Consider the following 15,969-nt stretch of genomic DNA (forward strand, 5'->3'; position numbering starts at 1 on the left):
CTCCCCGACACCCAGCTCTGCATTCGAAGAACGCAAGTTTCCACAGCTGAGGGCTGCAGAGTATGGAGCAGGCACGAGTCGGGAGCCCGCTCCATACAGACTGCTGATCGCCGCAGCGCTGGTCAGGTCCGGCCCTGCTTCGGGCTAAGGGCCGGAAAAATTCACCTGCCCGGCGCCCCGGAACGGCACGTCCCGGGCATTGGGCGATAGGAATTCCACATCCCTGATTCATTCAGATCTAGGATGTGTTGTCTTAGTGTTCCCTTTATTTTTTGAGCAGTGTATTTTTAATACTAGTTGGCCTTTCTGTTTTTTAAATGTGAAATTCTTAAAGGGGTATTCCAGGAAAATCCTTTATTTTTTATATCAACTGGCTCCAAAAAATTAAACAGATTTGTAAATGACTTCTATTAAAAAATCTTAATCCTTCCAGTACTTATCAGCTGAAGTTGAGTTGTTCTTTTCTGTCTGACAACAGTGCTCTCTGCTGACACCTCTGTTTGTCTCAGGAACTGTCCAGAGTAGGAGCAAATCCCCATAGCAAACCTCTAGGGCAGAGGATTGGACAGTTCCTGAGACAAACATTTGGTGCTAAAATGAGTGATGTTATTACAAAGTACAGTTGATGGCTCAAAAAAATTAGCCCTCCATATGGACCTGTAGGTGAAACATTTGTAAAAGCATTATGAAAAAACGAAAGCGCAAAAATTAAAATGACTCCTGCATCGGTAAGAGTATGTTCCCACAGGGGAGATACTGTCAAAATCTCTGGCAGCAGATTTGGGGGCAGAAAATCTAATTTTTACACCAGAAAAGTGGATGGAAGTTGAGATTGTAAAAATCTGTCATTATTTAAAAAAAATAATAATAAATAAATGTGTGTATATATATATATATATACTATTTAACATATTCTTTCCTTGTCTTATTGTGGGCACTGCAGATTCATATCTACAGTGTATCTACTTTGTATCCAATCAGTGTATACATACCTATGGTAGGAGACAGAGTCTGGCACCGCTACTGTTCATGCATATAGAGAGCAGTATTAGACAAAATACAGTCCAGCTAATGTAAGCGTCTGTCTGCTAAATGGTTGCTATGGGTGATGGCGGTGCTCATATCCGAAGAGTCCAGTATTACAACAAAATCGTAGAAAGTGAAGATAAAGCACTCACCGCAATCCAGGGTTGAGCAACCAAATAGAGCTTTATTCCAAACCAGAGTCGACATAGCGGAGCAGACTGACACACAGGGAGCATGGATGGAACAGGTGAGGCGGGTGCGTGCCGAAGGGGTGGCAACCGGTTTCACGCACCGAGGCGCTTCCTCTGGCCCACGTGTGGGCCAGAGGAAGCGCCTCAGTGCGTGAAACCGGTTGCCAGCCCTTCGTCACGCACCCACCTCACCTGTTCCATCCATGCTCCCTGTGTGTCAGTCTGCTCTGCTATACCGACCCGTTTGGAATAAAACTCTATTTGGTTGCTCAACCCTGGACTGTGGTGAGTGCTTTATCTTCACTTTCTACCTGCTAAGTGTATACATACCACTTGATGATATACAGTACTTAATTCTACTAATTATATTAGAACTTCTTAATTTTGTATCCCCATCGAAGTTCAAAATACATTTAAGCCTTAGTCTGGTCATTGGTGCTCTAAACAGAAGGTCATGCTGGCATTCAGAAACCGTATAGAAATATAAAATCACCATGTAAGATTTCGTAATCTATAAGATTCCATATTTTGTTCTCCAGTGGACAACAGATCAGCAGCTCATCTCCGCCATCCACTCAGTTGGCGTCCGTGATCTTGTGGAACTGAAGTTTGCCGAGAACAGAGCCAATGGCAAATCAAAAGGGTGAGAATAAGGACATCTTTCATTTAACACTGTGGCGTAAGAATCAAAGTACATTTTGTAACATTCACAAATAAGTTTCAATACCTTTTTTTTTTTAAAGGGGTTGTCTGACAATAAAACCTATGGACATAAAGTTACTTTACTAACTCTCTGTGGTCTTTCATGCTTTCTTTCAGATGCAAACTGCCTGCTCTTTTTTCATCATCCCAACTTCCTGTCTGGCCTGGACACTCTAGCTAGGAATTGATCCAACTCTGTCTCCCTACCACTCCACCACCTGACTATAACCCCTCCCACATATTGAAAGGGAGATAAAGTTGGCTGAATTCCTGGCTAGAGTATACACATGAACAAGAAGTTTGTTACAGGATGTACACCAGATAGGAAGTTAGGCTAGTGAAGACAACAAAGCAGAGGGAAAGCATATAAGACCTTAGAAAGGTAGTAAAATAACTTTGTTTATTGTGTAGGGTCACCTGGACCTTGCCAATAAATGTGTACTTATTAGGAGACCACTTAAAGGGGTAGTCCAGTGGTGAAAAACGTATCCCCTATCCTAAGTTTGAGATCGCGGGGGGTTCGACCGCTGGGGCCCCCTGCGATCTCTCTGTACGGGGGCCAGGCTCTCCGGCCAGATAGCGGGTGTCGACCTCCGCACGAAGCGGCAGCAGACATGCCCCCTCAATACATCTCTATGGCAGAGCCGGAGATTGCCGAAGGCAGCACTTCGGCTCTGCCATAGAGTTGCATTGAGGTGGCGTTTCGGCCGCCGATCCGTGCTGAGGTCGACACGCCCCCTTCCCGCGGGCTGTCGTGGCTCCGTACAGGAGATCGCAGGGGGCCCCAGCGGTCGGACCCCCCGCGATCTCAAACTTATCCCCTATGCTTCGGATAGGGTATACGTTTTTCACCACTGGACTACCCCTTTAAGCAGTGGTTTCAAAACATCCAGTGATCGTACACTTACATATTTAGCTTTTAATAGATGGCACTTTTAAGTAAACTCTGCACTAAACTTTCCGACTACTCCCTCCGCTTTGGCATAAAATATATGGAAGGATTAGGAAACATGGGCCCATATGTGAATCTGCATTCTTTTTGTTCAGGCTTAGCACAGTGGCTCATGTTGTGTAATGACTTTGGAGCATCTTGGAGGCCATGCTTTTGTCTGACTGTACACTAGCTGGCTTACTCTATGGCAATATTTTTGTGCAGGAATGTTGGCTCACCTATCAGGCTTCAAGCCGTGCCTCCTGCTAAACCACACTCTTTTCATATAGGGTGCGAAAAGTGACTACAGCACATATGTGGTGGAAGGGGTGTACACCAGTTGCTGAGCCTAAATTCCGGCACACTTGGTTTAGATGTTGCTTCGTAACATATTGTAGCCCCTACATGTGAGTAGTATCTAATCCATCAACAAGGAATTGGGGACACATATCTATATCATAATATATTAATTTTCTCTCTCTGATTTGCATGAACACAAATGGGTTGGGACACTATACAAGACAGCAAGGTAGCGTCCAGGCACTGCAGAGCAATAGAGTAGCTGTGAAAACAGGTATGGAACCGGGCTGCTGTAACGAGGACACCCGTTGCTATATAGTAGGGAGGTGTGTGGTGCGGCTTCGACCCAGCGAGGGCCGGTTTGTACAAGACTTGCATAGAACACAACGGAGAAATGTAAGAATGAATCGCACTCACCACGGATATTCCCAAGAACAACGATCCTTTAATGAATGGAGGGTAATAGCAAAGTCTTACAGGAAGATCATTTCCATCAAGCGGGGAGGGAGAGCAGCCGCTCTCAAAGACGCAGGGGCACACAGGTAGGAGGCGACTAGTTTCGCGTCAGAACGACGTTTCTTCCGGAAGAAGCGTCGTTCTGACGTGAAACTAGTCGCCTCCTACCTGTGTGCCCCTGTGTCTTTGAGAGCGGCTGCTCTCCCTCCCCGCTTGATGGAAATGATCTTCCTGTAAGACTTTGCTATTACCCTCCATTCATTAAAGGATCGTTGTTCTTGGGAATATCCGTGGTGAGTGCGATTCATTCTTACATTTCTTCGTTGTGTTCTATACAAATGGGTTGGGACTGAGGAGGACATGCTGTGACCTGTAGTCCCTTACTACCTGTTTCAGGCTTAAAGTATTTTAGGCCTGATATAAGCAGAATGATATAACAGACTTGAGGGAGGTGCTCCAGCATTGTGTGGTTTGTACAAGTGTTTTCTAAAGCAGAAGATAGAACAGGTGGCTCCTAAATAATTTGCTGGTGTTTAAAATAGCGTTTTTGGCAAGGCACCACTGGGATCAGGCCCTCGCCAATCAGCTTGTTATCCCCTATCGGCTCTACAAACTTATTTATTTATTTTTTGTGATTTTGTTTTGGGGTTAAGATACTCTAGGGCAGTGGTCTTCAACCTGCGAACCTCCAGATGTTGCAAAACTACAACTCCCAGCGTGCCCGGACAGCCAACGGCTGTCCGGGCACGCTGGGAGTTGTAGTTTTGCAACATCTGGAGGTCCGCAGGTTGAAGACCACTGCTCTAGGGGGTGGATTATTTTTCTTTTTCTAAAGGGGGGGGAGGGGATGTCCAATACATTTTAATTTTTTCCCTCATTTAAATGAAACACATCGTATTGGGGGGGAAAAAACAGCCAAAGACCTTAAAGTGTACCTGTCAGATCCCACACAAAAAAAAAGTTACTCAGTACCTAATCCTGCCCATGTACATGTAATTTTTATGCCTCTATCACCTATATTGTACAAATCCCTCTTTTCATTAGCTCACAGTGTTAGAAATCCTCTCAGGGGAAAGGGGGCGTGTCCCTCTCTTGTGGTGGTGGGAGGTGATTGGTCCATCTGCTCATGCAGACTTGTCATCTCTTTTCATTGACTCATGGATAAGCCTGATGCTACTGCAGGACTGGTTAGTAGAGAGAGATGAGCGAACTTACAGTAAATTCGATTCGTCACAAACTTCTCGGCTCGGCATAAATTACAGTCCTAAGTCAAAGATACAGTCCTAGGAGACTCTTTCCTAGGACTGTATCCACCTTTTCCAGCCCACCGGAGCACCTGAAGGCTGAACTAATTTACGCAGGATAAGTCATCAACTGCCGAGCCGAGAAGTTCGTGACTAATCAAATTTACTGTAAGTTCGCTCAGCTCTACTGGTTAGTGTCCCAGTAGGTATGGGGACCCCTAGTGGTGGGATTTCCTAGTGGAGCTGATTTCTTTATAAAATATTCTGAATTTATTAAAGAACCATATTACAAAAGGTCTTTAATTTTCATCAGTAACCATATATAAAAAGTTCTTGGATCGGACGATGCCAATTTAAGTACTCACTGTGGACGCCTGAAATGGAAAAATATACATATGTTAGGGTAACAATCTAAACTAACCAGTAAGTATGCTCCTAGACTCACGTTCTCCTTTTGTGAATGCAAAGCTGTCCATCGCCTTTTAAGTGTTTTTTTATTTATTTTTTTTGCCTTCCAAAAATAAATCTGGAGGTTGAACTAAAGTGTTCTCCTTTTTGTGTTTAGTTGTACTTTATGGCACAAAGGAAGCAATGTTCCTTTATCCTTCTCAAGCAAGAGTCTATGAATAAAGTAAAGTGCCCATAGCCAGTGAGAAGTGCAAAGGAAACCTCTTCCCCATGCCTGACTTCAGTCTGGAAGCCACACAGTTTCCTATTTCTTAAGTCTTTCCGAGGTATGGAGACGAGAACATATACGTTTGTGAATGTTACCAAATGCTTTCTGACATAGGCGTGTAATGCAGAGTTGTCTCCTAAACTTCACCTTGTGCGTGCACGTTTTGTTAATGGTCCCTGTAATGTAGGTATGCCGAGGCCATCGTTTCTTCAGATGAATCTTTGAGCCAGCTGTTGGAACAGTTGCCTAAAAGGAAAGTCAATGGGAAGAAACTTGACGTTCGGCCAGCTAATAGGCAGAATCTATCCTTCTTTGAGGCAATTGCACGAAAAAGTAAGTACTTTTCATCCACCTGTAATTTATCAAAAAGAATAGGGAGTCGCAGTAGGGACATATACACACTTATGGGGTTAATATTACAGCTTAAAGGAAATCTTTCACCTGCACTGACCGGTACAGACAGATGATGACAACCATACTTACCTGGTCCAGCTCTGTGCTCTTGTTCTCCCGCTTCTGTATCTTCCGTATTGGGGCTGACTGGGTGGAGCTTGGTGACATCACTGTTGCAGTTTGCTAGCAGCAGGACCCAGGAGAGAAGCAGGAGCGGTGACGTCACAAAGCTCTGCCCATGCTCCAAGTTGGCGGCTATACAGAAGAAGGTAGCGGGAGAACCAGAGCACGGAACAGGACCAGGTAAGTATGGTTGTCATCAGTGTCACCTTCACTAACCTGTCTGTACCTACAGGTTAGTGCAGGTGAAAGTGATGACACATTTGCTTTTAAGGATGTATGAGGCCTTTTGTGTTTACCATTTTTATGTCAAAGAAAATAAAGCTAGTGATACAAGTAGGTATGTTTTAAGAGGCTGTCTCCCCTGTAAACCAAAGTGGAAAGCCGTTAGGGCAGGGGTCTCCAAACTGTGGACCTCCAGATGTTGCAAAACTACAACTCCCAGCATGCCCAGACAGCCGTTGGCTGGAGACCACTACATTAGGGTAGATTTACACACGGCAGATTTGTTGCAAGAATTTCTGTGGGGCTTGCCGAAATCCCTTTGCCTGTTCCTAAACCAACGTCATTGCTGAAGTAGCATTGTTATAAATCTTCCGTGTGTGGATATACCATAAAGATTGATTCTTACTATGGCCACACTCTTCTCTGTCATACATTTGAAACTTGCTTCGGTAATATCAGCTGACTGTAGGGTGGCTGTGCTCGGCAGAATTTGGGCTTTCAAAAAAACACATTCTGCTCAAATTCAGAGTCCCATGAACTTTATTGGGGCTCTGAACGGAATTCTACCAAATTATAAGACAGGTCTTTAAATTTTGTGGAATGTCTGCCATGGAAATTCTGCCGTGTGTATGGGATAGTGGAATCCCCATTTGAAGTTAATGTGCAGTAAATTTTGTGGCATTTCCGGGAACCACTTTCCTGTGGAATTTTGCACTGAATTTTGCCGTGTCAACATAGACTAATGGAGATTTATCAAAACCTGTGTAGAAGAGTGGTGCAGTTGCCCATACCAGCCTATCGGATCGCTTCTTTCATTTTTTTTTTTTTAGAGGCCTCTCTAAAAAATGAAAGAAGCGATCTGATTGGTTTCTATGGGCAACTGCATGACTCTTCTACACAGGTTTTGATAAATCTCCTCTTAAATCACAAAACTAAGGCCAGGCATCTCTTAAAGGGGTATTCCAGGAAAAAACTTTTTTTTTATATATATATATCAACTGGCTCCAGAAAGTTAAAACAGATTTGTAAATTACTTCTATTAAAAAAAAATCTTAATCCTTTCAGTACTTATGAGCTTCTGAAGTTTAAGGTTGTTCTTTTCTGTCTAAGTGCTTTCTGACACGTGTCTCGGGAACCGCCCAGTTTAGAAGCAAATCCCCATAGCAAACCTCTTCTAAACTGGGCGTTTCCTGAGACAGGTGTCATCAGAGAGCACTTAGACAGAAAAGAACAACCTTATTCCTTTCAATGGGCACTGCCATGAAAAATTATTTTTGATATGTTGTAGTACTTAAGTACTACAACATATCTCTAATATACTTTTATTTAAAAAAAAAAAAATGCTTTTAAAACATTTTAAAAGCAATTTTAAATTCGGCCACTAGGGGGCACCCTCCTAGTGGCCGAATGCAGTGCGGAGTGACGTCACTGCAAAATTCCGACTGATTCCGGTAGGGCATCAGTCGAAATTTTGCACAGGCGCAGTAGCAGCCAAGGCTGCGCATCGGCTTCCCGCACTCGCCAACGGCCCTCCTGCAAGGTGCGGGGGTTGGCTGCTCCTGCAAGGTGCGGGGGGGGGGTGCTGCTGCAAGGGGCGGGGGGATGGGGGGCGCTGCTGCAAGGTACAGGGGGGGGATGGGGGGGCACTGCTGCAAGGTACAGGGGGGGGGGGATGGGGGGGCACTGCTGCAAGGTACGGGGGGCGCGGGGGGGGGGGGTGTTTGGGTGTTACTCACCGAGCAGCAGGAAGAGGCTCCCCCGCACCCGTCCGTCCCGCATTGGCTCCCCCAGCAGGCATCAGTGGAAGTTGGCCCCCCCAGCAGGCATCAGTGACGTGGTGCCTGCTGGGGAAGTCTGCCTGGTAGTGAGCACACTACCAGGCAGACTAAATGCCATTTTAAAAATGGTAAAAAAATAAATAAAGGCAGGGAGGGTGTTGGGGATAGAAGGGCAATAGGCAGGGGCAGAAAAAAAAAAAAACCATGATGGTGGAAGCTACCCTTTCAGTACTTATGAGCTCCTGAAGTTAAGATTTTTTTTTTTAATAGAAGTAATTTACAAATCTGTTTTAACTTTCTGGAGCCACTTGATATATAAAAAAAAAAAAAAAAAAAAGTTTTTTCCTGGATAACCCTTTTAACCCTGAAATTAGCCATTGGGTTGATCTTTTTTTTCAAGTCTTTTTTGTCATTATTGAAATTTCTTTTCAGGAATGAGGTTTTTCTCATACATTTTTTCCTATATTGTTGTGTATTTACAGCTGAGGGTGTCCCTAACTCTAAGGACTCTGAGGAAACTGCAGATGGCTTGCCGAGCCCCACTGAGCCTGCTTTATCATCCCCACAACCAGAGACTCCCAAAAATGTTGTGCCATATTTTGCACGCCCACCATTCATTGAGAACAATTCTCGTATCCCTGTTATGGCCCTCCCTCGTCCCCCAATATCCGTTCCTCCACCCCCTTCATCTTCCTTACCTGCTGTATACCGAGCTCCTCCAATCCCTCCCCTGCACTACTCCCACCTTATGCCCCCACCTCCAAGGCTGCCACCTCCACTAGGAATGCCTCCTCCCCGCGGTATGCCCCCAGCTCTTCACTTGAACCCTGCATTTTTCCCTCCTCCGAATTCCATGGTTGGTCCCCCACCTGATCCATACAAGATGATTCCCAATCCGTATCTACAAGGGCGGTAAGTTTTCACTAGGTGGGGGAAATTTATCATTGCGTTTACTTGCCTTTTTGTACACATTGGCCCTGATTTACTAAGAGTGTTGTGTAGGTTTCTTTGTGGGTTTTAATTCCCTACAATTTTTTTCCACGGTATTTACTAAGGTTTCCCTACACTTTTTTACACCTGCTCTGATCTGTCTGGTTTTCCTCAGCTAAAATCCACCACATTTTTTGTGGAAATCTTAGTAAATATGTTAGGTTTTTGTGAAAATGTCGGGGACACGCCCTTTTTCCCAACGGCTACGCCCCCTTTTCTGGGTTTCTCAGTAAAATGGACAGTTGGTCGGGTTTTTTTTTTAATTCTTCATTATTTCATTTTTTTCATTTCTGGCACAATGAGACAGAATTCTGTTGCAATGCGCCAGAATCTGGCACAACCCGATAAAACATGTTGGGTTTAAAATAGTAAATCGGGGGGGGTGCCCTAAATTGATGCCCTTCTGGACCACGGTTTTCCAAGTTATTCAGGAAACCACCGGTATCCAGATTCCCTGGTGCCCGGAGGCAGCTCTCCTTTACATGTTCCCAATGGAGCAGGCAAAATACAAAAAATCTCTGGCCCGTGACCTGCTTCAGGCGGCCAAAACAGTCATTCCCAGAAAATGGAAGTTCCCGAGCCCCCTTCCCTGGCTGACTGGATTGGGGAAATAGCCCAGGTCCACCGTATGGAAGAACTCTTAGCTGTCCAACCCGCTGATGTCACTAGATTTGGGGCTACCTGGCTCCCGTGGTCTGAATTTTGCCCTTCCCGGCATTCCACTCCTTGTGTTAGTGCTCTGGGGTCCGTACCTGTGTCTGTGGGGCTGTGTCTCGCTTCGCTGGAGATGTCTGCCAGACTACGGTCCCCCGCTGTTCCGCCTCGGCTATGTCTACGTCTTTCTATGTTTGGTTAGCTGTGATACGCTCTTCTGCTTGTACTTTTCCTCCTTTGTTTCCTTTCTTATGTCTTGCCCTATGTTTTCCTTTGTCTTTACGTTGAGTGTCTACCTCTAATTAGTTTTTTCCTCCATTTTGGTTACTTTTCTGCGTACTATTATTACATACCATATTTGTCGGCCATATTGTGTTGAGCACCATCCATGCTGGTCTCCCTGCAGCGTATGGATAGTTTGGATCTGTGTTTCGGGCTTGACGCCGATGTTTTTTTGTGTATGCACTTGATGTTCATGCTTACTGACGATTCTCTTGGTTCGTTACACTGGCCCACAAGGCCGTAGTTTTTCCTGTTTTTCTTTAAGTTACTCTGTCTGCATAAGCTGTTTAAATAAACATCTCGTTGAATTGGAAAAAAAATCAATAGTAAATTGGGGCCATTTTGTTGCAAATGACAAACTGTCTTAACAATTTTTTTTTCTCCCCATTTCCACACTGCTTTGTTTTAACTTCTTTAGTCAAATAGTTTTTTTTTTTTTTTTATTTGTTTTTGTTTTTTGCAAAGGTAGCTGATTTATCAAATGGGACACTTTAGAATTGTCACACTTTTTTTTTATTTATTTTTTTGCATTCACTCCAGACCAGATCATACTTTTAAAACGAGATCGAAGCCATTTGTAAAGAACCTGTGTATTTGAACAATCACTTCAAATACACAAGGATAAATTCACCCCACTGTGTTTACAATAAGGCACCATGGCTCGCCTGAACAGCTGATCAGCGAGCGTCCAAGTGTCAACCTTCTGATGAAAGATTGATGGTCTATCCTGAGGATAGGTCATTGGTCAGTCTGGCCTGTAAAACGACTTTGATAAACTAGACTGACAGCTCTTTCTTTCATGTTAGTGTTTGATCTCTGGGCTTAAAGGGGTACTCCGACCCTAGACATCTTATCCCCTATCCAAACCCCTGCGATCTCCCTGCTGCACCCGGCATTTGTTTAGAGAGTCGGGTGCAGTGCCGGAGGCTCCTGACCTCATGGCCATGCCCCTTCAATGCAAGTCTATGGGAGGGGGCGTGACGTTAGTCACGCCCCCTCCCATAGACTTGCATTGAGGGAGCGTGGCCGTGACATCAGGAGCCTCCACCCCTCATCGCCAGTCATCTGGCACAGAGCGAAGTTCACTCCATGCACTGGAAGTCTGGGATGCCACAGCAGAGATCCCAGGGGTCCCCAGCAGCGGGACCCCCGCGATCAGACATGTCTAGCAATGGAGTACTCCTTTTTAGGCCTCCAGGAATGTTGTAACTAGCATAACTCTTCACATATGCAGTAGTTAGATTTTCAGGTTTTTTGGAGGTATAAGATGCAAGAACCATAAGCTACTACTTAGGATTGTAAAAGAATAGTGAAACCTATTAACATTGGTTTTTGTTTTGTTTTCAGGGATATGAAGCTCCCACAACCCCCAGTCAGTGAAGCAGAGTTTGAAGAGTTAATGAACCGAAACAGAGCGATCTCAAGGAGTGCACTTTCCAGTGCTGTATGTGGAGCGACTTCAGGTATGAGTTTATTGTCCTTCTACTCAGATTTTGTGCTATATTTGTGTGTTGTCGTAATTATTATTATTTTTTCCTTGTAGTATTGAACATCAGTTTTTTTTTTTTTTTTTCTGTATACAGGGGAGTATGCAAGCGCCATAAAAACCCTGGAGACGGCTATTGCTGTTATAAAGGAGTCTCGTGTGGCCAATGATGAACGTTGTCGTGTCCTCCTGACTTCTCTCAGAGATTGTCTACATGGAATACAGGACAAGGCCAACTCTTCCAGGTAAGAAAAGTCCAAACATTCTATGGCAGAATAGAGGCATGCTGGGTGAAAACTAAATCTATATATTTAACACTGCAGAACATATAATCCTGCTGGTTTAGAATGTCAGTTACTGTATTTAAAGGAGTAGTCCAGTCTAAAGAAAAAATGTATACTCTATTTGCAGATTAGGGGAAAAGTCTGTTTGCGGGGGTCCGATCACTGGGACCGCCCCCCCCCCTCACAATCTCCTGCCCAAGAGATCCGGCAGGGTATTGTGGGGGTCCAAGAGGGGGAAATGTGCTCTTGAGCTTTTGAGTGCAATAGCAAAAAATTAGTTTTAATGAAAGTGACCATTTAACTGTTTAGACGCGGCGATCAAAGTTGATCGCCACATCGAAAGTGAAAGCTTCCTGGCAGCTCAGTCCAGCTGATCAGGACCATCGCAGTAAAATCACAATGTCCTGATCAGCTAAGACGCATCAGGAGGGTGCCTTACCTGTCTCCTGCGCGTCCGATCGGCGATTGATTGCTCCATGCCTGAAATCCAGGCTTGAGCAATCAACCGCCAATAACACTGATCAATGCAATGCAATGGCATAGATCAGTGTATTGAATCAATGTACTGCATGTTATAGTCCCCTATGGGGGCTATAACATTGCAAAAAAAAAGAGGGGAAAAAAAGGTTAATAAAGATTTAACCCCTTCCCTAATAAGTTTAAATCACCCCCCTTTTACCATTAAAAAAAAAATTGTGTAAATAAAAATAAACGTGGTATTGCTGCGTGCGTAAATGTCCAAACTATAAAAATATATTGTTAATTAAACTGCACGGTCAATGTAGTACTCACAAAAAAATTCCAAAGTCCAAAATAGCGTATTTTAGACACTTTTCATACCATTAAAAAATGAATAAAGAGCGATCAAATATCCTGATCAAAACGAAAATCATACCGATAAAAACTTCAGATCATGGCGCAAAAAATGAGTCCTCATACCGCCCCGTACGTGGAAAAATAAAAAAGTTATAGGGGTCAGAAATGACATTTTTAAACGTATACATTTTCCGTGCATGTAGTTATGATTTTTTTCAGAAGTGCGACAAAATCAAACCTATATAAGTAGGGTATCATTTTAACCGTATGGACCTACAGAATAATGATAACGTGTCATTTTTACCGAATAATTTACTGCGTAGAAACGGAAGCCCCCAAAATTTACAAAATGACTTTTTTTTTTCCTTCCATTTTGACGCACAATGATTTTTTTTTTTCTGTTTCGCCGTAGATTTTTGGGTAAAACGATTGATGTCATTACAAAGTAGAATTGGTGACGCAAAAAATAAGCCATCATATGGATTTTTAGGTGCAAAATTGTAAGGGTTATGATTTTTAAAATGTAAGGAGGAAAAAACTAAAGTGGAAAAAACACTATGGGGGATATTTATCAAAACCTGTGCAGAGGAAGAGTGGTGCAGTTGCCCATAGCAACCAATCAGATTGCTTCTTTCATTTTCCACAGGCCTCTAAAGATGCCTGTGGAAAATGAAAGAAGCAATCTGATTGGTTGCTATGGGCAACTGCACCACTCTTCCTCTGCACAGGTTTTGATAAATATCCCCCTATGTCCTTAAGGGGTTAGAGAAATGCAATAAATAGGGATTTGCCAAGTGGAGATTGACAAAAAACTGAACAGGTAAATCTCCAGCCTTGGTTTTTTAGGTATCATGTGATTAGACATACGAGACATTACTGCCTTACTAGTTGGCACAATTGACCTATTGCCTCTGTAGGAAACGACACCGCTCCAGAGATAGATCACCCAGCCGGTCACGAGAAGGCAGCAGTCGACGTCACAGAGACCCACATGAGGATCGATCAGATGACTATTATCATGACCGACATCGTGACAAGGACCGACACCGTTAGTACAGGTACTGCTGGGGATCATTTCCTTTTAAAATGTTCATACAGTCTTGCAAAGCAGTTGAAATGTAGAGGAGTCTAAATACGCAGTCTTACATTCTACACACTTACTTGGTGTCCATACATTGCAGCTTACCTTCTATTCATCCTAGGTTACAGGTAGTGTCCAAGGACCCAGCTGGCTTCATAGACGCCCTGCTCAGCTCGGTTTATTCCACTGGGGATAAGCTACAGTACTTATGGCAGTGTTTCCCAACCAGTGTGCCTCCAGCAGTTGCAAAACTACAACTCCCAGCATGCACAGAAAGCCTTTTCTAGAAAAAACAAGCCCTTCTTTTCCCTCCCCAACCTCTTGGACTCGCAGCAATCACAAGAACTTGTCTCTCCTTGTGAATGGAGCATCTGCTTGCTGCACCACTTACTTTCTTTGGGGTTGCTGGTTGAACCACTGCAGATACTTATCTCTACCCTGTGCATAGGACCTGAGTTTTTTTTTTATTTTGGAATAACCCTTTTAAGATCAATCAACTGGGGCCAGGAAGTTAAACAGATTTGTAAATTACTTCTATTAAAAAATCTTAATCCTTTCAGTACTTATTAGCTGCTGAATACTACAGAGGAAATTATTTTCAGTTGCTGTATACGAAGTTGTTTTCTTTTTGAATTTCCTCTCTGTCTGACCACGGTGCTCTCTGCTGCCACCTCTGTCCATGTCAGGAACTGTCCAGAGCAGGAGAGGTTTGCTATGGGGATTTGCTTCTGATCTGGACAGTTTCTAAAATGGACAGAGGTGTCAGCAGAAACACTGTGGTCAGACGGAAAGGAAATTCAAAAAGAAAAGAACTTCCTGTGGAGCATATAACGGCTGATAAGTACAGGAAGGATTAAGATTTTTAAATAGAAGTAATTTACAAATCTGTTTAACTTTCTGGCACCAGCTGATTTAGAAAAAAATATATTTTCCAGTGGAGTACCCCTTTAAGCAACAAAGTCCAGCACTTATGAATACATTGACAACTGGGTGTTACTGTTTCACTTGTCACAGGGTTGTGTCCTTGACTGAACTGTGTAAGGTGGTGTTTCCCAACCAGGGTGTCTCCAGCTGTTGCAAAACTTAAATTCCCAGCATGACCAGACAGCCTTTAGGAGTTTTAGTTATGCAACAGCTGGAGGCGCCCTGGTTGGGAAACACAGGTGTAAGGAGAAAAGCGCCAAGGTAAATGGGAACACCCGCTTGGTAGCTTCTTTATGCATTTTCACGTTCCAAGAAAAAAATCTAGATCATAGTTGTTTCTTGGGGAATAGAAGTATTTATAAGAACGCAGCTGACAAGTCCTCTTTATTTTCATTTAGTCAGTTTATAGAAATGTTGCCTCCTCTCCCCAATCTTCTGTTACCCCCTAGTGCCTAATGTTCAGTGAATTGCTTTTAGAAGATTATACTGGCGCCTTTCCCCAGACCTATGTAACCCACACTCTTCTCTCTACAGGTCTCAGACGATGCACAGATTTTTTTTTCTTTTTAAAGAGGGACAGTTTTGTTGTTGTGACCTAGAGATGATGCTTGACCCTCCAGCTACAATTGTCGCAGCCCCTTCTCCGGGATTGATTCCATTTCATGCAGGGACCATCATGTCTCCTTATACGAAGCACAGCTCTCTCTCCATCTGTTCCCAGTCACCAGTCCTGCCCTGGACACCCTCAGAAGACACGGCCTCCGCACGGGGCAGGCTGCTCTGTTTCTCAAATTGAACTGATTTTGTTTTGAAGATCCGTCGCGGTTTCATCCAACAACAGTTGATTTCCTTCCATTTCTCCATGTGTTTTTTTTCTTGTTGCAGTTTGTTCATATAAAGAGGCTATTTATATATAGTGAATCTAACGTCTACAGTGACACATGTAACGTCAATCTCTTTTCTGTAAGTGCACTGACCTAATCCCGCCTGTTTGGTCCCCCCCCCCCCCCCCCAAATCCCTTTGTCCTATGGTTGACAAACCGGTGAGACGTGCTGGAAGAAGCAGCTTACTATGTGGTAAGATAAGACCACTCAGTGTTGAGGGGAACCAGAGAGCTGAACGCACTCACTGTCCCTTTTGGAATCGTAGTGTTTGGGTTGTATGGAGCGAGTGCATTGACCAGGTTGGCTATGGGAGGGGTGAGTTCAGTGCTTGTCTGAATTATTATTTTGTTTTTTAATTAAAAAGAAAACGTATTATGACTTTTAGTTGCGCATCTATGGTGGGGAGTAGCTTACAAGACACCCTTTAATACCCTTGCCTAACAGCAGAGGAGAATTCACCCCTCCCACAAAACATTCAACATCTCTACCTGGGAATTGTGAATAAAATGGATAATGTTGAGATAT

The 15,969-nt window shown here is 43.8% G+C and overlaps 1 protein-coding gene across 2 annotated transcripts in view; it reads left to right on the top strand.

The window, feature by feature from the left end:
- The window catches only part of CPSF7 (cleavage and polyadenylation specific factor 7), a 34,324-nt gene extending 18,367 nt beyond the window's left edge, over positions 1-15,957 (top strand). For both annotated transcript variants that reach the window (XM_056552657.1, XM_056552656.1), the window contains exons 3-9: positions 1,757-1,860; positions 5,714-5,859; positions 8,525-8,954; positions 11,316-11,431; positions 11,552-11,699; positions 13,472-13,612; positions 15,094-15,957. In XM_056552657.1, coding sequence (XP_056408632.1) covers positions 1,757-1,860; positions 5,714-5,859; positions 8,525-8,954; positions 11,316-11,431; positions 11,552-11,699; positions 13,472-13,607 — 1,080 coding nt within the window. In that variant the 3' untranslated portion in view covers positions 13,608-13,612; positions 15,094-15,957. The remainder of the gene's footprint in view (positions 1-1,756; positions 1,861-5,713; positions 5,860-8,524; positions 8,955-11,315; positions 11,432-11,551; positions 11,700-13,471; positions 13,613-15,093) is intronic.
- Positions 15,958-15,969: the final 12 nt, after the last annotated feature.

The sequence above is a fragment of the Hyla sarda genome, unplaced genomic scaffold, assembly GCF_029499605.1.
Source record: "Hyla sarda isolate aHylSar1 unplaced genomic scaffold, aHylSar1.hap1 scaffold_1767, whole genome shotgun sequence".
NCBI classification, from domain to species: Eukaryota; Metazoa; Chordata; class Amphibia; order Anura; family Hylidae; genus Hyla; species Hyla sarda.